This window comes from Juglans microcarpa x Juglans regia, chromosome 6S (assembly GCF_004785595.1).
Source record: "Juglans microcarpa x Juglans regia isolate MS1-56 chromosome 6S, Jm3101_v1.0, whole genome shotgun sequence".
NCBI classification, from domain to species: Eukaryota; Viridiplantae; Streptophyta; class Magnoliopsida; order Fagales; family Juglandaceae; genus Juglans; species Juglans microcarpa x Juglans regia.
This window is the reverse complement of record NC_054605.1, coordinates 21,915,781-21,938,417: the sequence shown is the minus strand read 5'-3', so window position 1 is coordinate 21,938,417 and position 22,637 is coordinate 21,915,781. Positions and strand designations below refer to the sequence as shown.

The 22,637-nt window shown below is 35.9% G+C and overlaps 4 protein-coding genes across 6 annotated transcripts; 2 read left to right on the top strand and 2 right to left on the bottom strand.

The window, feature by feature from the left end:
- The first annotated feature begins 91 nt into the window (after nucleotides 1–91).
- On the top strand, nucleotides 92–5,340 carry LOC121236927 (poly(A)-specific ribonuclease PARN). Its single transcript, XM_041133440.1, is given in 8 exon segments — nucleotides 92–462; nucleotides 465–609; nucleotides 968–1,098; nucleotides 1,503–1,831; nucleotides 2,794–2,907; nucleotides 3,325–3,451; nucleotides 3,536–3,806; nucleotides 4,322–5,340. Coding segments are annotated over 8 exon segments (2,175 nt in total). The 5' UTR covers nucleotides 92–245; the 3' UTR covers nucleotides 5,163–5,340.
- Nucleotides 5,341–5,765: 425 nt separating this feature from the next.
- LOC121236714 (early nodulin-like protein 1) lies at nucleotides 5,766–6,770 on the bottom strand. Its single transcript, XM_041133144.1, has 2 exons — nucleotides 6,551–6,770; nucleotides 5,766–6,284 (listed from the first exon to the last, which is right to left on the bottom strand). Exons 1-2 carry the CDS (start codon nucleotides 6,768–6,770, stop codon nucleotides 5,878–5,880), a joined length of 627 nt encoding a protein of 208 aa, XP_040989078.1. The 3' UTR covers nucleotides 5,766–5,877.
- A 17-nt stretch (nucleotides 6,771–6,787) lies between these two features.
- LOC121236393 (nicotinamide/nicotinic acid mononucleotide adenylyltransferase) lies at nucleotides 6,788–11,815 on the top strand. 3 transcript variants are annotated; one of them, XM_041132812.1, is made up of 12 exons: nucleotides 6,788–7,168; nucleotides 7,351–7,679; nucleotides 7,936–8,041; nucleotides 8,162–8,243; nucleotides 8,445–8,518; nucleotides 9,204–9,289; nucleotides 9,950–10,033; nucleotides 10,232–10,316; nucleotides 10,711–10,790; nucleotides 11,051–11,152; nucleotides 11,431–11,489; nucleotides 11,584–11,815. In XM_041132812.1, exons 2-12 carry the CDS (start codon nucleotides 7,671–7,673, stop codon nucleotides 11,672–11,674), a joined length of 858 nt encoding a protein of 285 aa, XP_040988746.1. In that variant the 5' UTR covers nucleotides 6,788–7,168; nucleotides 7,351–7,670; the 3' UTR covers nucleotides 11,675–11,815. The 3 variants fall into 3 exon arrangements, with proteins under 3 accessions (XP_040988746.1, XP_040988747.1, XP_040988745.1); XM_041132813.1 differs by having other exon boundaries at nucleotides 6,812–7,168; nucleotides 7,936–8,037; XM_041132811.1 differs by lacking the exons at nucleotides 6,788–7,168; nucleotides 7,351–7,679 and adding an exon at nucleotides 7,744–7,857 and having other exon boundaries at nucleotides 7,936–8,037.
- A 564-nt stretch (nucleotides 11,816–12,379) lies between these two features.
- LOC121237913 (NAD-dependent protein deacetylase SRT1-like) lies at nucleotides 12,380–19,488 on the bottom strand. Its single transcript, XM_041134845.1, has 14 exons — nucleotides 19,277–19,488; nucleotides 19,115–19,139; nucleotides 18,643–18,735; nucleotides 18,063–18,182; nucleotides 17,511–17,611; nucleotides 17,218–17,326; nucleotides 16,885–16,964; nucleotides 16,610–16,688; nucleotides 15,593–15,646; nucleotides 15,173–15,269; nucleotides 14,334–14,416; nucleotides 13,953–14,020; nucleotides 13,387–13,489; nucleotides 12,380–12,679 (listed from the first exon to the last, which is right to left on the bottom strand). The coding sequence occupies exons 1-14, from the start codon at nucleotides 19,378–19,380 to the stop codon at nucleotides 12,380–12,382; spliced, it is 1,416 nt and encodes a 471-aa protein (XP_040990779.1). The 5' UTR covers nucleotides 19,381–19,488.
- Nucleotides 19,489–22,637: the final 3,149 nt, after the last annotated feature.

Here is a 22,637-nt window from a genome sequence, read left to right as displayed (position 1 = left end):
AAATCTCTATATTTTACGGAAGGCTCTTAAATTTAGTTTATTTATTAATTAAAATTCCTGGCATCTGTTGAGAATATCATGTGCCATAATCTAAAGGTTATTGAGTAATGTCATTGTTTGTACTTTTGTAGCTTCTAAAACGACGTGCCGTTGTTTTAAATTCAGTAATTGAACTCGGTCCCTGCTCCCCGTCTGGACCGTATGTATGTCTGCTCCTCCAGGAACCTATAGACACTGAACGCAATATGAAGTACAAGCACCACCGTGCAAGGATGGCGCTCTCACGGGCTCTGAGCCTCCCTTTCTCCACCACCTCAACCTCTGCCCAACCGCCGCAATCCGCCCCCTTCCATCTCAAGCATGTCACCAAGTCCAACTTCGCCTCGGCCCTGGCAGACCTTCGCCGCCTTGTCCGATCCGCCGACTTCGTCGCCATCGACCTCGAAATGACTGGCGTCACTAGTGCCCCTGGCGTGATTCCTTCGAGTTTGACCGCTCCGACGTGCGGTATCTCAAAGTTAAGGACTCCGCCGAGAAGTTCGCCGTCATCCAGTTCGGCGTCTGCCCTTTCAGCTGGGACCCTTCCAATCACTGCTTCCTTTCTCATCCGTAAGTGCCTTTAATGCTGTGTTTGATTTCACACCCAAAAAAGACAAGGAAAAAGAGAAACCAAATCATGTCTTCTTTGTAGGTTCGATCCATTGAGAAAAAAATGCATGTAAATTAGATATCGGGCAGGGATTAATAGAACGAGCAAGATATATGATTTTTTGGTCTTATGCTCAGTTTGGTTGCACGGATAATTGCGCCTCTGGTTTGGGAACTGGCAAGCTCGTTTTAGTGGAGTTTGGTTAAGAAAGTGTACGATAATGAACCCGCGCACCCCTAATAAAAAGCTCTTTTTAGCGTCAATCATTCTCGTCAATTTTGTTTGATGAGACTGACAATGATTTATTTCCTTTGGCAGGCACAATTTCTACGTGTTTCCTCGTCAGGAGCTTCCGGTAGATGGCCCCTCTTACGAGTTCCTCTGCCAGACGACATCAATTGATTTCTTAGCTAGATACCAGTTTGATTTTAACGCATGCATACATGAAGGTAGTTATGTATTGGTTTTTGTTTTTGCTTTTTAATTGCATTTGGACCTTACGCTAACTGTTATGATTTTGACTGGTGCACATGCTTTGTTGCTTTGTTTGCGAATGTCCTGATATAAAGAATGTGCTTGAATGTGGATATAGTGATTTAAAAATATTATCTATAAACCTTGAGAAGGGGGAGGGGGAATCCATTTCTTGGGTAGTTTTTGATGTAGTTTGATTACTTTCTTGGTAGCTCTTCAAAGAAAAGTTTGATAATGTGGGCTTGCTGCAGCTATTTAAACTATTTTCTCTATTGCTCGAGTGTTGTGTTGTACCAACTACTCTCGTACTTCTACCGTGTTAATTCATCATGCTTTCTATATGCTTTAAGTTTGAGAGCTTAATCTTGGATAATCTCAGGAATATCTTATTTATCCAGAGGACAAGAAGACGATGCATTGAGACAACTGAATATGGCATATGAGGATGAGTTATCATATACATGGTGCAGCTCGAAAGAAGTTAATGACAAATCGTTAAACCGCATGGCTGATGTTCTGTTCACTGAACGAATCAAGATCAGGTTCAGTGAATGGTGTGATGGGTTGTTATGGGATAGAAGTGGGGGGTTCCCACTTCAGTGGACCTCAGATAATGCAAAGCAACAATTTAAAACCATTTTCTTTAAGATGCGTCCAGCTCTTAATCTGACCGGGTTTACTTCTCATCAGCTTAGGCTAATTAAATTGGTAACGTGTGACAATCTCAATTCATTTAAGATTCTGATGCTCATTGACATTTAGTTTGGAACATTATCCTTAGGGGCTGTTTGGAAGCTTTCCAAATTCAGTCAAACCTAGTCTATCCACACATCCTATCTTCTCAAAGAAAATAATGGAAACCTGATTTCAAAGCATTGGTTTTTGATGCATAGATGGACTTTGGTAAAGCTGTATATTCCCTGAAAAACAATTTATGTATGAACATTAAAATCCTTAAATCAAATATCAATTATATCTTTTTCTAGTATGCCAGATAGTAAAGTGCAGTTTGGATGATTGATGGTTCAAAAAGATTGCAAATTGGTAGTTATGTTTTTCCATTTATTAATAGATTTTTATGTTTTATTGGTAAATAAGATTTTATTGATCATAATTATAGGCAAGAGCCCAAGTACACGGGACATATACAAGAGCAACATCTATGCGTGATGTTCTTGTGATAAAAGAAACAATTTCTCAGTAGATTATGCTTGGTGCATTATACGGTGAAGACTCTGCAATGAGTCTGCGTAATACTTCTTTCATTTTAGGCAGTGTGTACAGTTAATCTAGCAGGAGTCACATGTATACGTGTCCTCTGTATATCTAATCGGATAGGATCTGCTGATTCTTTTATTTCCTTATGAAGTGGCCGCCTTCTAAACTGTGAAGCCCTTTTTAAAAATCTCTGAATTCAAGTTTGGTTTGCAATTTATATTCATGTCTAAATTCATTCATCTATTTTCTTTATTGTGGGATTTTTGGGATCTTTTGAGTTTTAGATGCTAGTTTTTCTCTTTGGGTGTTACTCTTTTTAGTTCCCATGTCCTAGCTTGTGCTTTTATTTCATAATGAATTGATTATAAAAAGAATGTAATTTTGTAGAGAATATTGTAATTCTTTTTTTGCGCAAGGTCTTATCTCACTGAAAAGAAATTGGAAATATGCAGGTCATTAACAAGCACTTCAAAGATCTTACTTATATTCGTGTGAATGGTGAAAACAACTGTTCACAGGTGCTGGTAGTGTATACAGAAACCAAGGATGATAGGGACTTCATTATGGTAAGATAACTTCACAAGTCCTTGGGGAAAATTTCGGGAAGTCCACATACATGTGAAAGTCAAGTTTCCAAATGTTCTTCTCATTTAAAGGACTGTTTAGTGACATTTTTGAACTGTCACAATTATTAAACTTGTCACTTGAATTTGTTTTTCCCTTCAAGGAGGTCCTAGTGATTTCAAAATTGGGCTAGCTAGCATTTTATAAAATTTCAGCAGAGAAATTTAATTTCAAGAAATCAAAGGAGAGAATTATTAGAAAGATAAAAGTTAATGTTAAAAATATGAAGTCTCAAGGAGTGGATTTTTGGCATCTTTTTTATTAGCGTGATGTTGCTGAAAGTGAATATGGAGGGAAAAAGAAATTTGAAATTTATTTGTCATGTGATTTCACATTTCTTTTTTTCCAATTTTCTGCAGAAAGAGGTAAAAGATGAGCATCTCCGAGGAGAAGAGAATAAAATCAAAGCTGCAATTGGGTTTCGTCATGTCATTGACCTCCTTTCCTCAGAGAAGAAGTTGATTGTTGGTCACAATTGCTTTCTGGGTAAAAATTATCATTCCAAGTTTCATGAAGAGGATATAACAATTATTTAAGTATTACTAAAGAAGCTCTCTATTTATGACACAGATATTGCACATGTATACAGCAAATTCTTAGGTCCTCTTCCTTTGACTACTGAAGAATTTGTCTCCTCTGTTAATAAGTACTTTCCTCACATTATTGACACAAAAATAGTCTTGAATACCAATTTTTTACTCCAACAACGGATGAGAAAGCCCAGGACATCGCTATCCGCAGCTTTTGCCTCTTTGTGTCCACAAATTGCTCTTAGTTCTAAAAGCACAGGGCTGGCTTTACAACAATGTGTGCAGGTGGAGGTTCAAGTGGATGATTTGAGGTTTGCTTGCCCTTCTGCCTATAAAGTATATCTTGGTAGTATTTTGTTATCGGGAAAAGTACACTTTGCACCCTCAAACTACCAGGAGTTTCACCCTTTGCAACTGAACTACAAAAACTGACACGTGACCCAATTCAAGTGCCAAAACCGTACATTTTGCACCTTCATTCAATTCTGGTAGTTACACATTACAATTAATAGAGGTGCAAAGTGACGGTTTTTAGTAGTTTGAGAGTGTTGGTTTTGGTAGTTTGGGATATCAAGTGCAAAACCCCTAGTAGTTTGAGAGTGCAGCGTGTATTTACCCCTTTGTACTAGTTGATGCTATTAAGCTCCGTAGGGGTTGCCACCCTCTCTCTAGGCATACATCGGAGTTGTCATTGAGACTTGAATAGTAAAGAAAAAGTTGTTTTACCATTTTGGCTTGGCATAAAGGGTCAAATAGCGAAATATTGTTCCTATACTTGGCTTTCTTGTCCAATCTGAGTGGATAACTCTTTCAAACACTTTTGCAGGTCATCCAACTGGAACTCTGGAGCCAAGCATGAAGCTGGTTATGATGCTTTTATGACAGGATGTATCTTTGCCCAGGCCTGCAGTCATCTAGGCATTGATTTTAAACTCCATTTGCCCTCTGAAAATTTAGCTCACAATGAAAAGCTCCATAAATATATCAACCGTCTGTATCTCAGTTGGACCAATGGAGACATTATTGATTTTAGTACTGGAAACAAGATTACAGAGCCTTTGGGTACCATGAACTTCAAAAAGCAGTACCCCAAGATTCTGTTTGAGAACATCATTCTAATCTGGGGATTCCCATCCAAGCTCAAGGCAAGGGAGATAAGAGAATGCATCTCTAAAGTCTTCGGCCCAACCTCTGTGACTTCTGTCTATCACTTGGATGAGACTGCAGTGTTTGTTCAGTTCAGCAAAGCAGGGTTTGTCTCTGACTTTCTGGTTCTGAAGGAAACTTTGGAGACAAGTGATAGTCTAATCTTCGTTTTGCATCCTCTTGCAAAACTGTTGGAAGGTGGAAACACTTGTGCTGCTACTTATGAAATCTATAAAGAGATTTGCAGCTCACCCATTTCGAAAGTCTTGTTTGCAGATCAGGCAGAGGCGGTCGGTATTAAATCAAAGACTGAAGTGGTAGAAACGAAAGTAGCAGTACAGAGCCAAGAACATGAAAAATTCAGCGAAGAAAATGAAGTAAATAATGTTCCTAAATCGGCTGAAAAGTCCAAGCAAGGGATGGTACACAATGTGAAGGAAGTCATCTTGTCTGGCCGTTACAAGATCACAGATTCCTTATATACGGCAGAAGGCAATCAGATTAGAGCTAATAACATGTGACTGAGGGCATAAGCTGTCCGATTCGTTTCTTCGATTTACTTGTACCATTTCCAAGTAGGTAAAAAATTCCCTGTTAAGCAAGGTATTTTATTGAATTTATTTTGTCAACTGTTAGGATTAGGAATGTAACAAGTAACAGCAAATTAAAGGAAATGATCAATGTATGGCTTTCCCATCAGAATTGCTTTCTTTTCATTTTTTTAAGTACAGTTTATACCATGCAATATGATCTGTGAAATAATTTCACACTTCGTTAATAACTTCGTCTTATCATCAAAATGCAGCTCAGTCCTGGCCATATATGCATGGTTGCAAGCAGTGACTCAGATTATGATAAAATGAATTTCCGTCTCAACTAAACGGTTCGAAGCAGTTTTATGACACCTTTTGCAATGAAACTACCGTGTGGATATCTTTTATTTTTACAACATTTTAACTGCTATTTAGATTCACAGTGCCTTGCTACAATTGAGATTTTCCAATTTTGTCACCACAAAAAGGAAAAACTACAATTAATTAGCAATAAAATTAAGCAAAGCAGATAATTAGATGATTAATGCTGATCATGATCTCCATATATATGGCCATGCATGCATGCAGTAATTAATCTACAATCCCACTAAATTAACCTGATATATGAAAAGTACAACAAGGATCAATCTCCTATACATTAGGATTACCATTGTCACTATATATATAGATCATAAATTCAATCCTACACGATGAACAAAGAGAGAATAACCAACACGCCCCCAAGAAAAGTTAAAAAGCATGATGCAGTACTATTAGACCGCTTGATGGTAGAATTCAGCGAAGGCGGCCCCCAGTTGAAATAATCCCAACCATCATCGTCGCCAGAATCACCATTATTTCCTTTAGGTGAAGGTGCAGTTCTTGGGGTCTTTGCAACTTGGGAGGACTGCACCATTACACGGATAACAAGTTTCTGACCTGCTTTGCAGTGACCAGGCTGCCCACTGATGAAGTAGAAAAACCCGTATCGATCAATCCGTAATAGTGTATTTCCATCTGAAAATTTTGAAATTGGATTGAACACAATGCAGTTTTTGTAATCTGTGTAGTTCACTGCCAATACTGAGTCATTCGGCCGGTACCTGAAATCTGGAAGACGAAGAAAGAATTTTAAACGTACGATATATGGAGCTGCATGCCAGTAGTACTAGTGTCATTTGGTTAGATGGAAAATATTTAACCAAGAAAGAAGAAAATTTCAGAGTAATTAAAGATGGATACAACGTCGATCGAGTGCTCCCAAAAATTAGTTCAACAAGCAGCATGCACGTACGTACGCTCCTCCATTAAATTAAAAAAGGGGCTGCGTATAATGCATGCATGCATGGTAGTAGTACGTAGTACTGCAAACTTACAAAGAGTATCTCCAACATGGAATCTATTATTTGTTGCCCATTTGTCGTAATTAGTCAGTGTCTCATTTCCAGAAGGCTTGATCCAACCTCTCTCACCACCAACTTGGAACTGAAACGACGACGCAGATACAGCAGCCAAAGCGATACAAAATATTGTAGTAAAAATGACATGATAGACGAAGGGTACTACTAGTTTCGTTTCTGAAGGAATTAAAGCCATCGATGATCTGTACGTAATTCCTCTCATCCAATACGCCTGGAGCTAAAATGCAGCGAAGTGAAGGAATTAAGAGATCATTTAATGAGCAGTTAAGTCAGTTATTTCGTACGTGGGTTAGAAGTGGCCGGCCGGGTAGTTAAACATAGTCGCAAAGATCATCACGTACTAACTGACCAGTACATGGCGCACGTGCGTATCTGGCTTCTCGATAGCTCGCTAGGATCACTAACAGGACACTGCATGCAGCTGCAAAGATGATGGCCCCGGCCCTCTCCCGGTACGTATCATGTTCAGATCATTCGGTTATAGCTGATCTCCGTCACCAACAACTCGTCTCCAAACTCCTCATCGACGGAATTGCTCCTCCCTCTTGGCTCTCGGCCCATCAGATGCCAAAGGTAATTAATTTCAGACCTCTTCCCTAACGCTATCATATCATCTCCATTATTCTATTTCACTTTTTTTGTGGTTTTCTCGATCAATTGGAAAGCGTTTTTTTCTCGAACTACTTTTTGTACTTATTTTTACAATAGACTGGCAATAGGGCTTGGATTTTAGTAATTTCTTTTGTTTGATCTAGAATTCACCAGTCAATTGAAAATCAGTCTCCGAGAGAGAGCGCCGCCGGTCCGGGATGAACCGTGAGGATGGGGTGGCGTTTAGCGCGGTTTGGATTTCAAATTTTTGACTAAAGGAATTTTTTTTAGCCACGGTCAAAAGTCAATCTGGCAGTGATTTTTAAGTTAGACAAGAAGGTCACGAGTTGACATACAAATTCGTATCCTAACCTCCCATGTCTCCCCCACCGACGGAAGCATAAAACACGAACGATTTGGTGTTATTGCGAATCGGAATTTTGGCTTTGGCTCCTTTGGCTTCCATCTACCTACCGGCCCGCCGATGGTAAAGGTAAGTATTTTTGTGCGATTTTCTCCTCATCCCCTAACAGAAATCCAGGGAAAAGCCTCCCCACAATTCTTACATATCCATCGTATCATACACATCAAGTTTTTGATCATTTGTCCAATCGACAGTTTCAATTCCATGTGCGCAGACTCACCTTCTTCTAATCCTTCACAAATAAAAGGTTACTAGAAGACATTCTATTATCCACGTGGCCTCTTTTTATTTAATTAATTATTTCACTTTTTTTACGATGTTACAGGTGATCAGTCCTCGGTCATCTCCGTCCCACGCTCGATCAGGTTCAGAGAGTCCTGCGTTGTTTTGCCGCGGAATCTCTCTCTGTCTCTCCCTCTCTCTGCGGGTTGGTGGTTTTCCTTTCCTTCCCTTGAATTCTTTACCTATAATTTTATTTCCCCTACTAAACATTTGTGTTTCAAAATATATGCATATATACTCGATGCAAACTTGGCTGTTTGGTTTTTCAGGTGTCATGGATATCCCATTGCCTTTCTCTAAACTAGCGTTAGGGCCAAGCGATCAGGACGATTCGCCAGGAACCACAGCCAAGTTAGTATTACCTATTCAAGTACTTTTTGTTTCGGGGGAAAAGAACTCATTTCATAGTTTCAATTGTATAATCTGATTCAAAAAGATTTCTTTGGGATGCCCGCATGCGCCCCAACATTCCGATTTTTCGAAAATTCCGTCCTTCATTCTGCTTCTACGATATGCTTGAGAATACAGTAACTCCCTCTGTTTTAAATTTAGGGAGAAGATAAATGTAGCTCTAGTGGCGACCGGAAGCTTCAATCCTCCGACATATATGCATTTACGCATGTTTGGTATGTTCTGGGGAAACCTTAATTTTATCTCTGAATTTTGATGGCTGTAATTTCCAATTTATATTTATGCGAATTGGACGCTTTTTTTGGGAAACCTTAACAGCACTTTCCTTACCCGTTGTGCTCTGTCTGAGATAAGGAGCAAGAGGCTAGACGGAAGACCTCTAATCTACCAGTGTGTTATGGATTTCTATGGTGGTGTTTTCAGTTATGAAATTAAAGTTTGGGCTCTGGTTACACAACCACCCTGTGAATTTTGAATTGCGACCTACCATTTGAGATAGAGCTCATTGACTGGTTCGTGAATTTAGTTCTAAGTTAAAGTCAATACATCGTTAAACCAATTCATATGGGATCTCACTTAATTGATGCCCTACCAAAAAGAGTGGAATGGTTGCTAAATACCTTAAATGTAAACTCAAATATAGAAATTTGTTATTTACTTTTATAACAATGCATGCGTACTGGTTTGTCCTTGCCAAACTGACTCCTGCATGCATTTCATTATGGACCTGATTTCTTGCTAGTTGTATGACAGGATGGGCTATAATTCGTGTTCATGAATGGTAAAACTTGTGGAAATTATTACTCGGTGCTATTTTACATGTATATTTGACTGTATTGAATTATTATTTTGCTTTTAGATGGTATTATATTGATTTGATCAATGTCAATTTTTTCTTAGAGCTGGCAAGAGATGCTTTGAGTGCAGAAGGCTATTGTGTTATTGGAGGTTATATGTCACCCGTTAATGATGCATACAAAAAACAGGTAATTGTTGTTTTTAGCATATTGATAGCATATTGATAGACATATAACTTGTAAATGGTTATTCAATCAGCAAATGAATCCTGATGCACATTTTACATCACATTTCCTAAACCCTTAAAGCTAAAGGCCATATTACAAAGTTTGTCTAGCTCAATTTCTCCAAGACCTCTCCTCATCTCCTATCCCCACTTTAATAATAATCTGACTGACTCTGCTAATGGGGAAAAACAATCTGAAAACCCTAACCCCCCCCCAAAAAAAAAAAAAAAAAAAAAAGAAAAAAAAAAAAAAAAAAAAAAACAAAAACAAAAACATGGAGAGGCACTTTGCAATTCAATAGGAATACTGCTTTCTGGGAACTTCCTTACCAAAATCACTCATATTGGACAACCTCCTCTTCCTTTTATTTTTTTTCCTTTTTCATAATTTTCCCATGGCAGAGGATGTGGATACTCAATAATCATTTGTAAAGACCACGATTGACTGTTACCTTACATCATAATCATCGATTACTTGGTTGAATTTGTTTTCTATTGAGTTATTGCATGCCTTAGTTATCACCATCCTGCCTTCTGAACTGTTATAACCTTTTTTTTTTTTTTTTTTTTGTCATCAAACATCAACATGCTCTAACAAAGAAGTCACTTGATTACTTGTTAGGGCCTTCTATCTGCTGAACATCGGGTACAGATGTGTCGTCTAGCCTGCAAAAGTTCTGAATTTATAATGGTTGATCCATGGGAGGCAAGTTACATGCTCTCTCTCAAGTTCATTGTTGCAAATTTCTTGGGATTAGAGCTGATGCTTGATTTGATAGAACTGTGTTTCACTTTGATATATTCTAGGTTCTTATTCGCAAGTGTAAAGTCCAACGTTTGGTCTTACCTCATCATGTTTGCATAGTGGGAAATTAATTTTGAAAGTTCTAAACCCTTGTTACAGGCAAGCCAAAGTACCTTCCAACGCACTTTAAACGTTTTATCTAGAGTTAAGGGTACTATAAGTGAGAGTGGGCTTCTACCCAGAGGTATGTTCTGCAAAACTGGTATATTTTATTTGCTTTCCAGTTATTAGGCTACCAGGCTGAGAGAACTCATGCACTTACATGCACAAAAATTTGGATTTAAGTGGAGGGGTCTGTTGTTGAAGAAAACCCTTTATAAGGGAGAGGTATTTCTAGTTAGTTTTTACCAATGGGAGGGGCACATTTGGGGAAAGAGAGGGAAAAGGCGGCAATTGGGTAGCTTACAACGGCCCTTACACGTGAAATATGTTTGTTGCTAACATTAATTCTATTTTTATATTCAGCAATTTTTTATTTATCATTTTAATGTATTCCTGTTCTGAATTGGGTGACATGTGTCTTCATTGATGTTTTAAGCAGAATGGCATTGACTTGCTCTCTCTCTTGCTCCTTGTAGAATCCCTCAAGGTTATGCTTGTCTGTGGTTCTGATCTGCTCCATTCTTTTAGCATTCCTGGAGTCTGGATCCCTGATCAGGTATATACTAGTACTACCACCATATTTATCATGAGATTTGGGCATTTTCAGTTCTTTATTTTATGAGAATGCCAAAATTCCAATCATGTACAAAGTTAGTATATAAGAATTTATTTAAAAAGTTTCTATCATTAGGAGAGGAAGAATTTTCTTGGTATATAGATATGAGCTCTTTATAGGCTATGAGTGGACCTTTTGAATTGATATGTTCTTCATTGCAGTGGACTATAGTATCTAAAAATCTTGTTATTGTTCTCCAGGTCAGGACCATATGCAGAGATTATGGTGTGGTCTGCATTCGCAGGGAAGGACAAGATGTTGAGAAAATTATATCCAATGATGAAATTTTGAATGAATACAGGGTAACCAGAATAACCGACTCATTTTGTACTACTATGGATGACCATGCAAATTATTTTCCCAGATTTTATCGTTTGATTAAATTACAGAAATCATCTGAAAATTGCTGAACTGGTCCAAATTTTAAGTTGTCTACTGAAGAATTGTATATTTCCTCTCAAATTTTAAGCTTTCCTAGGGGCTTTAATTGGCTGAATCCTTCTACTTCATGGCTGCTTAACTCTGTGGCTCGCTGATCCATGCAAAACATAGTCTCTAATATTGGATATACATTTTGCAGAATAACATTAAGGTCGTGGATGAGCTTATACCAAATCAAATCAGCTCAACAAGAGTAAGGTAAACAACAGTTTTTATTGACAAGCTAATGTGACTTTTGAATTTGATAAAATCGACACTGAAGAGTTTTTCTTTCAAATTAAATGTACAACAGGGACTGCATTTCCAGAGGGTTGTCGATAAAATATCTTTCTGCTGACGAAGTGATTGATTATATTAGACAAAATCATTTGTTCTTGAACTGAAGTTGATAAATGAGGTTCACCATCATATTAGTAATCTTTATCTGTATAGAAAACATAATTTATCAAATCTTTCAAGTACATGTAGCGTTTGTTTGTGTGCAAGTAAATACAAAGAACACTCTTGGAAGTGGACTTTCTGAATGGTGGTAATGTAACGTTAAATACTTCAGAGGTAACAACAACAAAGGAGGACATAGCCAAGAATAATAGAAGGAGATCCTAAAAAGAGAGCCATTTGGCCAAGCGTTACAGTAAAATATGGTAAAAAAAAAAAAAAAAAAAAAACATATCGAAATGAGGGAGAAACAATCCATGTTTAAAAAAAAATGAATAGATGTAGGAAAACCATGTTTATAAGTGCTCAAAGCGAGGGAGAAAGAGACAGGCTTAGCGAAATGCCAGCGTGAGAGAATTGAGAGAGACGGCTGCCGAAACTTGGAGTTTGTGAAATTTCGGAGAGAGAAAGAGAGAGAGAGAGCAAATAGGAAATGCTCGCTTAATGATCTCGAGATGATCTAGCTTGCCAAAATAAATCATGCCAACCCACTAAACATCACTGCTTCCCCTGCCCATAGCTGGGGAGACCGAGTGTAGCATCTAACAAAATTCACTCAGTCCCTACCTAATTTACTTTCGCTACTCTCTTAATCAACCTCATATATACAAAAGTTAAAACCCAAATCATGGCCCTTCATTTGCTAATTGCTAATATCTAAATTTGCGCTTACGACCTTGTGACCACTTCTTAGATGTTCCAGTACCGTTTACACTTTCTTTTCGCCTTTTAACATCGCTGTTACTGACAGAATCTGCTGAACCTTTGGAGGTTTTATTGTATTGAACAATGTTTGTCACAATGGCATAGACAGTAACCTCACTTTTCAGGGTCAAGGTGGCCTTCCTCTCAATAACTGCATTCAGTCCACAGCATAAATCACGAATTGCTGTGTCTCTAAGCTTCTTAAGTATGGCATCTTTCTCACTGTTAAAACAATCAGTTGAAACCTGCAAATTAAGTGAAAGGGTTTGTCAGGCTTTTATTGGAATGAGAGACCATTATCCGGTGCAAATTTGAGAACAAAAGGAGTACTTGCTCAGTCTACCTAGAAAATCTAGGCCAAAGGTCAATGAATATCTAGAAACATGCCTACATGTACATATATGAGTGCTCAAACAAGACTCGAGAATTCAATTCAAGACTTATTTCTTTATTTCTGTTCTTTTTTAATTTCTTTTTTAGTCCAGCACAAAATAGTTTTCAGAAAATGTTCCTCATTTCTCAATGCTGCTATACGTGAACTAAAAGTTGTTAGTCAAAAATAAATTTCTATGTTCAAGAGAAAACTATGCCCCAAACAGTGAAAAGTGGCTATACACTAATGGGGCCGTCAAACTAGGGGAATTTCCCCTTGAATTACATGATGTACGCTTGCGGGAAACTCATTCCAAGGGCATGTGCAGCCCCAAGATTAGTTGAAACTTTGTCCCGAACACCCGATGCAATTAAAAAAAGATTATACAAGTCAAAAACCATGTCAGAAATGCCAAGCTCTAGATCTAGCTCAAATGGTGCCTACTCCCCTTATAAGAATGGGGTGGAGGGAGGAGTCATAAATTCAACAACTACTTGGTGCATATATAATGTAAAAAACTATCAACCAAAAGAAATGCAATTTATTACATAAATAAGTAGAAGTAATCTATCCTCTCACCTTAAAGTCAACAGGGATATTAATTTCAGCGGACTGACAGCCACAACCATTACTGAAGTTGAGTTTTAAAAGCAATTCAAATGATCTTGTCCGCATGGTTCTCCTGATACAAATCAATAACAACAATGTAAGCAGAAAAGAAGGCAGCAGAATATATAATGCATGACCAACATATCAGTGATGGCATGATTGAAAGTCAACAGTTAGAAAATTTTGCTAATGAACGGCTGAGCAACTTGATGGCAATCCAAATCACTAGTGAGGACCCTGCATGATGTACTGATAATGTGCAATGAGTACCATTATGGGATTTTCTCATTTTGAAGTAAATTCATATTCAATACAGAGAAAAAAAATATGATGTCACATATCAAAATTAAATTTCCCAATCCTTGGTAGAAATTATACACAGCAGAATACATTATGACATTCCCAAATTACCGAGTTAGATAGTCTAGCAAGATCCACATCATTTTCGTTTTCTTTTCCTAGCAGAATACATTATGGCATTCCCAAAACCAGTCAGTAACTACAACAATCTTCACATGCGATAGCATTAGAGGCACCTTTTTAACCAAAGTGGTTGCATATGTAGAATAGCTGCTTTATAATCATGCTTGTCCAAGAAGGAAACCTGGGTACAATGCAGCAGAAAGATTAGCCCAATTGGAAGAAAAGACAATGCAAGAACAAAATGACTTGGTAATTGAAATGTCTCATGTGACACAGGGATCCTATAGCCACCCTAAGTTTCCCTATGGAAATTAACTACACAAGTGGACCACTCTTACATATTAGTCAATTGCCTTTTAATTTATGTTTAATTTGATTACTGTACCCCCCAACTTTGAGGGTTAAGAGATAAAATATCGCAGAAACTTGTGAGACTTCGAATAATGTTTTTCAAGGGAAATGGGCAGCGGCATGAATTTCTTAACATAAATCACCTCAACAGATTTGATGAATGGCAGTGGGGCTCTGTGTCCGTGTACACTTGCTACTTGGAGGGTCCAGTTCACATATTTTTTATCTGTACTTCAAGTAGACAGACTATGTAAGAAGCTATAAGACCAGAGCCTCAAATTTATTACGAGGCATTCCTATAACTCCTGGGTTTTTGTTGCTTCTAGAATAATGCCCAGGAACTTGAATTAGAAGGAATTTAAGAAATACCATATCTTTAAAAAGAAATACAATTTCACACACTGGGTTAGTTGATTTGACATTAACCCAGATAAAAAAATTAATCAAAATCAGATTGTGTTAAGATACATATATCACTTTTATAAAATATGTCACCAATACGCTTAGCCCAGTCAAATTGAGTGATGTGACTTCTAAAGATCTGGTTCAAATGGAATTTCCTAATGTCTGTCAAAACAAAAACCAAGAGGAGAGAGAGAGAGAGAGAGAGAGAGAGAGAGATTTCATCCTAACAAGGTATGCATTAGCCAAAAATAAATAACAAAAACTAAAGCATAAACTATAGTTGTTAGCGGAAGATAGAACAGAAACTCATAAAAAGACACCCTGATGATAAGTATGGGCTCCACCGCCAGATCTACTAGTAATCCCAATGGCAAACAATTAATCCAGTAAAGTATGTAGATGGTCAGGCCCATCATGGCCACACCAATTTGTCATAGCTCAGAGCGTAGCATAAAAAAGGGGCACATTGGAAGGATAACAGCATATGCGTCACACATATATCACACAAGTTCATGTGACTTTGAGTATCATAAACCAAAGTATAAAACATATTGATTATAAATCCAAAGAGAGTTACCTATACTCAAGGCTTGAGTTAGAATGACATGGAAAAGATCAATCCTGACAAATGGCGGAATCTGCAGGTTAAGTGAGTCCATGACACCTGCAATAACCTGTTCTGTTGCAAATCAATACTTGGCAAAAGGCCAAGTCAAGACAGAAAATATGACGGATAATGAGCAACTAAATACTAAGTACACTTACATTATATGCATGTTGAAAAACTTCAAGTTAAAGTATACTTTTATTACTAAAACTTGAATGCTGATCAGTTATATACATCCAATACATTGTATAGACTTGAGAGGGCAAAGAAGACCTCAACTAGGTAAAAGAAATTTCAAAGGTTGCTTGGTGCAAGTTTCACCATTCCAAAATCAGGGGGAAAATGAACAGAAAAGATCTCTCCGCAATCAAAAGACATAAATTGCAATACCTTATCTACACACCCGTGGATCACCAAACTTGCTTTCTTGTCCTTTGGGGTTTTCTGTAAAGTTAAAGAAACCACAACTTAAGTAACCAGAGCATAGATGGCTAAGCATAAATGTATGATGTCATACCAGTGAAAGTGACAATTCAATATTGCATCAGTTTATTTTACCTTGTATATGGAACTGGCTACTAAGCAAGAAAGAAAGAAGTTTAAAGTAGAGGGTTTAAAATTTTAAGTAAAGAAATCATAGAGCACAAGTTAAATGTCAAAACTTATCGAATCATCCTATAGTCAACTGGTATAAACCTTCAGCCAAATGCATACATCCTGATATGTTATCTAATAGCAGTAATGTGGTGACATATAACTTCGGAGCACTGGTTAGCAATTGCTACTTGACACACAGGAAATCATTATTCAATAATAACAGAATTAAGTTACTAGTATTAGACTAAGTAAATATTTTTTTATAAGTAATAAGAGAAGACTGTTTGCCAACTTCAACCACTCATCAGCATTCAAGATTTTAATTTAGGCAGTAATTGAGCTCTTAGGGGATGCTTGGGAAATGAGATGAGATAGAGAATTTTATGAATAGTAGTAAGATGGTTTGAGAATAGTAGTGAGATAGTTCGAGTTAAGTATTTTTTGAGTTTTGGAAAAGGAAAGAGAAAAAGTTGAATAAAAAATATTATAAAGTTAAAATATTGTTAGAATATAATGTTTTAATATTATTTTTGTTTTGAGATTTGAAAAGGTTGAATTATTTTTTGTTTTTTATTTGAAAGTTTGGGAAAGTTATAATGATTAGTCTGAAAAATTTATAATGATTAGTTTGAAAGTGTTTGTGTTTGAGTGATGTCTGAGAAGGAAATGAGATGGGATGGGATGGGATGGGATTGGAAATACTTCCAAACATCCCCTTAATGCACTTTGGTTTTTCTGAGCAAGCAGTGAAACCATTTAGAACAAAAGAGTTTCTGAGTAAGCAATGAACTAGAACAAAAGAGGAAATACCTGAAGATTCACAATGACAATCTTTCCCCCACCACGGAGTGATTTAAGAGGAAGGTTACATGCTGGAGTTATTTGCAAACTACGAGGAGAAATTATGCACAGTCCATAAAAAAAAGTACGAATGGAAGAAAATTAGAAATAACAAGGGCCCTTATATTCAGTTTGCCCAAGATATAAAGAAAAGAACCGATAATAAGATTTCTGTATTTCTCAAAAAACAAAAGTTGAGAATGAAAGAAAGATGATTCACTGCAAGGATCAAACCTTACTCTTACCTCGCCCCCAAACATAATACAACATCAGCCATCCTGCAGTGCTTCTCAGCAGGATCCATCTCCTTCGAGGGTAAGGCATCCTGCATATATATATATATATATATATATAGAGAGAGAGAGAGAGAGAGAGAGATTTCTCAGAAATTTAACTAAATTAGGCACCAGCTCAAACAAATTACTATTTATAATTAGTATACTTGCATTATAAACAAAAGGATTAGCTTGAAATTCCATGTCCAGCAAACCACGATAAACCAATTGCAATTTAGATTCTGAACCTCAACAAAAATAAAAATTAAAAATCTTTTAAAAAAAGGTAACTAAAATTTGTACCTCCCAGTCAAGAACCGTATCCTTAAGTTTTGCTCCACATTTTGCATCAGAACAACGTCTTGATGTCTCCTTCAAACCAATAGTTTCCAACTCAAAGTCCCGCAAGTACCTAAACAGTAAATAGGAATCTTAAGCTTCAGAATGGAAAACAGAAACTTTAGGTGTATAATAATAAGAGCATCAACAAGTTATTATATATTCAAACCAAAACAGCCCTAAGAAGGAAAGGAGAGGCATTCAAAATCAGAATGCTATAATTACAAATCAGTTCTAGTGAAAACATTTGGTCTTACTCGACTCCACAGGAAGGGCAAGCTTCCATAAAGGAATTTCCATGCAATTCAGCAAGTTTCTCCCTTGGAATCCCGGACCAAAGATGGAGGCCATCAACATTCTAGAAATTAAAAATAATATGTTATGAGAAATGAAACCAGAAAAATAAATTCATAGAGTTCCATATAACGCTACATATGACCCACTTCATGGAATAATGCCGAGAGACACAAGAAACACAAAGGATTTATGCGTTTCAACATTATTTTGTACTTAGCATGATTGGGAAAAGAATCAGCAAAAACATAGAATGTAAACCTAGCATTGGCAGTATGTCTGAATTGTTGCAGATAGCAAAAACTATATGAACCAATGGAACAACACAAGCTAATCTCAAAAATAACAATTAATCGAATGAAATAATGACTCATGCAAGCATCAAAAGAGAAAACAGATTCTAAGCAGAATTATAATAAGACTAAATTTGGCATTCATCTACATAGTTTCAAGCTAAAGTATCTCCCACGTCATAGAAGCATACATGGTTAAAGAATGACACAAGGCATCCATACCTGACTAATAAGAAACTTCAAAATACCAGCCTTCTCTAGTTCAACCAATGCTATATGAGTCAGGCTAGGCATTGCACGGTGAAAAGGCAATGATGCTTCAGGCAAGGCTTGACCTTCACGCTGTACTATAATTCAGGGTCAGAAGAGTCATACAAAGGGATAATTATGGTGTTGATTGCTATCACAACCATGGTATGTTGCACATGGGATGACATAAGAAGCAACTGCAAAAGAATGCCACTGTTCGACAAGGTAAAGAAAATTTTTCTTTTTTTAATTTTAAATTACAGGTCATTGTCTTACGAGTAAGATTCCAACAATAATAACAAAGAAATCCCCACGTTATGGATGATTCAGAAGGCAAAATTGTATGAGAAAAGTATACCGTCTGCTACTTGTTAAATTTAATTAGCCCATTCCAAGCTCAATAAGAGTTATTTAGGTAGAGGATGAAGGATTATTTAAACTAATATGCTTTGCAAAAAAAAAAAAAAAAGATTAAAGGAAAGGAAAAAGACGACGAAGAAGAAGAAAAACAGAGGGTGTATTAAAGCTCCTGAAAAATTTCACAAATTTTCACCTGAAGTGTCCATATTCCTTTGGGGCCTCGGAAATCAGGTATACCACAAGAAGTTGATATTCCTGCACCTGTAAACACCACCAGATGCTTACTCTGCAAGTAGAAACAAAAAACTTAAAAAAGTTGATTAATATCATCAATCAATAAAAATAAAAGATGCGTATTTTCTATAATATCCTCGATGATCCCAAACCGCGACCTTCCATCTCTCAACTTTAGAGAACATGAATTTATGATGTACCTCGACTATCTGCAGAATGCAATATAAATAATTATGAACTGCATCTCCACGGCCCTAGGCATGTATTTCGAAGCGTCCAAAGTCCCAAAGCAAGTGGTTGATCAAGAATGCCACGCATAATTATATTACAATTGCTACTTAGCCAGAACATGAATGCCAAAACCAATATATGAGATATCATAAAACAAGTTAGAATAGCACATGGTTGCAGAAGCAGAAAACTAACCATACTTTCTCCAGGATTAAGTACAGAAAACTATGTTACATTCATGGGTATCAGGGTGCCTTAAGATCATCAAAGTTATCAAACCGAAAGAACAATGACAATCAAATTGAAAAAACAAACAAGCAAACAAACTACGGAGCGAGAATGTGAATGAAAAACAAAAAAGCCCCACTTTTTCTTGCAAAATGTAAGGCGAGTCGAAATATTCCGCCATTCCAACTTTTCCCACATCTTCTATGTACGAAAGCTTCTCTGCATAGCCCAGAGACATGGTCACTGATTGACTCTAGCTGCTTTCTACACCCCTTTCTCTCTCTAAGAGCTAAATCTCTCTATTTCTCTGAAAAGTTGATCAAAGCGAATGTGGGAGTGGGAGAGGGAGAGGCTCTTTATTTTCCTCCCTGCATTGCTCACATGGGGTATGCTGGTCTAATATTGAGGAGACCCCAAAAGCCAAAGGATCACTGGCTGCAACCTGCATTCCCTGCGTAACCGAAGATTAGCATAGTCCCATGATTTTTTTTTAATTGAATTTGGTTTTTTAAAGAAAAATAAAAAAAATACAATGCTACTTAACCTTCAATTCTAAGTTGATTGTTTAACTCCAAATAATATATATTGTACTTAACTTTTTATTAAAATCTATTCCAGTTGTTATTGGAATATGAATTAGAGATAAATATATAAAATGCGATCTATAATATTTATTATTATTTATATAAATATTTTAAGTATCATTAAATTAAATGCTTACATCTGGTATTCCTTTATCATTTCGCCTCAAGCATGTTTCTATTTCTTTCTATTTGAGTCATTTAAATTCGCGTAAGAAGTTAAAAGACATCCTAATCCAACATTTTAATCAATGATATATTTTTAATATAAAACATGAAGTATTTGAGATTGAGTAATGTTATATTTTATACTGTCATCTTATTTTAAAGAATCATCTATTAATGATAAATATATCACATTTTATATAAAAGATTTAATACCATTAATTTTCTGTACAGCAAAGATTCTATTAAGAGATATGTTATTATGTCACCTGAAGTAGTTCGATAGAGGTGTCTTATTGATGTGTCATCAACATGTGATATCAGTGATTTATTAAAAAAATTAAAAATATAAATATAATTAGGTAGAGAGAATTTGAAATTATAGTCTTCATTTTTTTATATTTTCAAATTCTATTTTATTTTTAATATTTTTATATTTTTTAATAAGTCACATGATACTAAGTGATGGTGATGTGATGTGCCACATCAATTGGACGACTCCAATGATATATTTCAAGCAGTAGAGCAGCAAGACTCTTCTGTTAGTTTGTATATATTTGCTCATGTATACTTCCTGTGTACTATAGATTTATGATTTGTGTTTGTGTATATTTTACTTATATGAGTTTTTTCAATACTTCAATGTTGAGATTAGTGACTAGTTCTAATTTGCTAGAGGAAGGACCAGAAAGTTTGTGTTAAGCATATAGTAGGTTTTTGTCTTGTTTACGCATTTGGTGTCCTCTCTACCGGTGTAATTAGCTACAAAGCCATCTTCTTTGTGGTCAATGAAGAGGACAAGACAATCCTCCACTCTAGCAGCGAAATACATCATCCATAAACAAGCTTTGAACTAACTCCCTATGAATTAGTTCTAAGAACCAAAGAAAGAAGGAAGAGGCGATGGGCCTCATACATCAGAATGCAAAAGGCTAATGGAATTGAAACAATTAAAAGAGTTGGAATTCGTAGGTCTTGACCATGTTTGGCCTGTTGGCAGCTTGAGCAAGTTCCAAGTTCTAAGTTCTATTTGTATAAATAAAAATCTATTTTGTTACATGAGTACTTCTTCATATAAATGATATAGGATCTATGGAGCGATTACTTTCATAATAGAAAACTGACTCAAAAAACTTCCAACCAACATCTCCAATTGCATCTTGGTCGTGTTTATATATATATATATAGGAAGCCATTTAGCTGGCGCTTTGCTGGCAGAGTATGGGTTTTTCTAAAATGGGTTGCTTGAATTTTAAGCCCTATACATGAGAAAGATAAACATAAATGATAGAAAATATAATAAAATATAAACTAAAATGAAAAAGAGAAGGAAGATAATAGGGACTTTGGAGGCTACATATGTGCTGTTTTTAGCTATAATTGAGTACAAAACATTCATTGATCGCTAATTTAAAAGAAATTACATATAGATAAGATAAAGTAAAATAAATATCTTCATCATAATCAAAATCATATCTCTTAATTTGATACTAAAATAAAATTAGGTAATTTAATAACTATGGAGTCAAATTAGGATAATAATCAAATCAAATTTTTGATTTGTTATTATCTTCAACATCCTTCCTCAAAGTCAAGGTAAAAAACTTTGAAATATTAGGTTTGAAATTTGAGTGTAACCTTAATATTTATTGATTGATCGCCAATGAAATAATGAAAGTGTCGTTGGTAATGAAGTGACTAGTAGCTAGAATATCAAACATGGGGTTTGTGACCAACAATGCGTTGACAATGGGCAAGAGCCAACAAATAACTAACAATAAACTGAAAGATTGAACCAACAATAGGTTACATATGGCCTTGGTCAATTATAAGATCAAAATTGCCAAGGTCTTTTTGATTAGATGTTATAAGGTCTACTCTCTAAATGGGTGAACTAGGTTCAAGCTCTCCATCCCCTGAATAAATAAAAAGAAATTATAAGACCAAATCAAAAGGCCAAAAATAGATTTAGAGTTTTAAACAATACTCACAACATACTAAAACTTAATAAAAAATAATTTACAACTAATAAAGATATTCCAAATACATGAATTTGAGATAAAACATAGTTGAACGACGGTAAAAATTTTGTAAGAGATAACAAGCATTAAAAACTTTAAAAGAAATAGTCAACAGGATCAAAATAACTGTTATTTCTTTGAATATTGAAAATTATGTAAAGATTGTACATGGTATTTATCTGTCCCTCAATCATGATCCTTTCTCTTTATATTTTTATAAGGGGGAGATACAACTATTTGCAGAGTGAGCCAAACAAATACTCCCAAAGAGTGAAAAAAAAAAAAAAAAAAAAAGGCGTAAGCAAAGTTGTGCATGACTTGCCCATAATTTGTGAAATTTAAGGCAAAGTTGTGTATGACTTGTCCATAATTTGTGAAATTTAGTCCCAAATTGAAAGAAATAAGATATGAATAAAGGGTTCTGGTCTCAATGCGGAACCAGTACGTGTATTGGTTTATTTATATAGCTCAAATTGTTACAATTACAATGATAAGAGTACATTTGAAATAGACAATAGATATCAGGTAGACGATATGCAGAAGCAAAAGTTGAAAGTAAATTAGGTTGTTGATGCCGATATGGATGTTGCAGATGTGAGAATATCTGATAAGTGTTGAAAATGTTTATGAATAGTAGTGAAAAAATAATAATAAAATATTTAATAGTAATAAAAAGTAGATAAAAATTAATGAATAATAAAAAAGTAGATAAAAAGTAATAATAAAGT

Bases quoted from the DNA above. Each gene is read 5' to 3' on its own strand.
- LOC121236393 (XM_041132811.1), top strand. From the start codon at position 7,815: ATGTGCGCAGACTCACCTTCTTCTAATCCTTCACAAATAAAAG. The intron at 11,153-11,430 runs GTAACCAGAATA...TACATTTTGCAG, and splicing joins AAATTTTGAATGAATACAGG to AATAACATTAAGGTCGTGGA. The intron at 11,490-11,583 runs GTAAACAACAGT...AATGTACAACAG, and splicing joins ATCAGCTCAACAAGAGTAAG to GGACTGCATTTCCAGAGGGT.
- LOC121236714 (XM_041133144.1), bottom strand. From the start codon at position 6,770: ATGGCTTTAATTCCTTCAGAAACGAAACTAGTAGTACCCTTCGTCTAT. The intron at 6,285-6,550 runs GTAAGTTTGCAG...TTCGTCTTCCAG, and splicing joins CCATGTTGGAGATACTCTTT to ATTTCAGGTACCGGCCGAAT.
- LOC121237913 (XM_041134845.1), bottom strand. From the start codon at position 19,380: ATGTCTCTGGGCTATGCAGAGAAGCTTTCGTACATAGAAGATGTGGGA. The intron at 19,140-19,276 runs GCTTTTTTGTTT...AATGTAACATAG, and splicing joins ATTTTGCAAGAAAAAGTGGG to TTTTCTGTACTTAATCCTGG. The intron at 14,417-15,172 runs GTAACTCTCTTT...CTTGAAGTACAG, and splicing joins AACTCAAGCCTTGAGTATAG to ATAAAAAATATGTGAACTGG.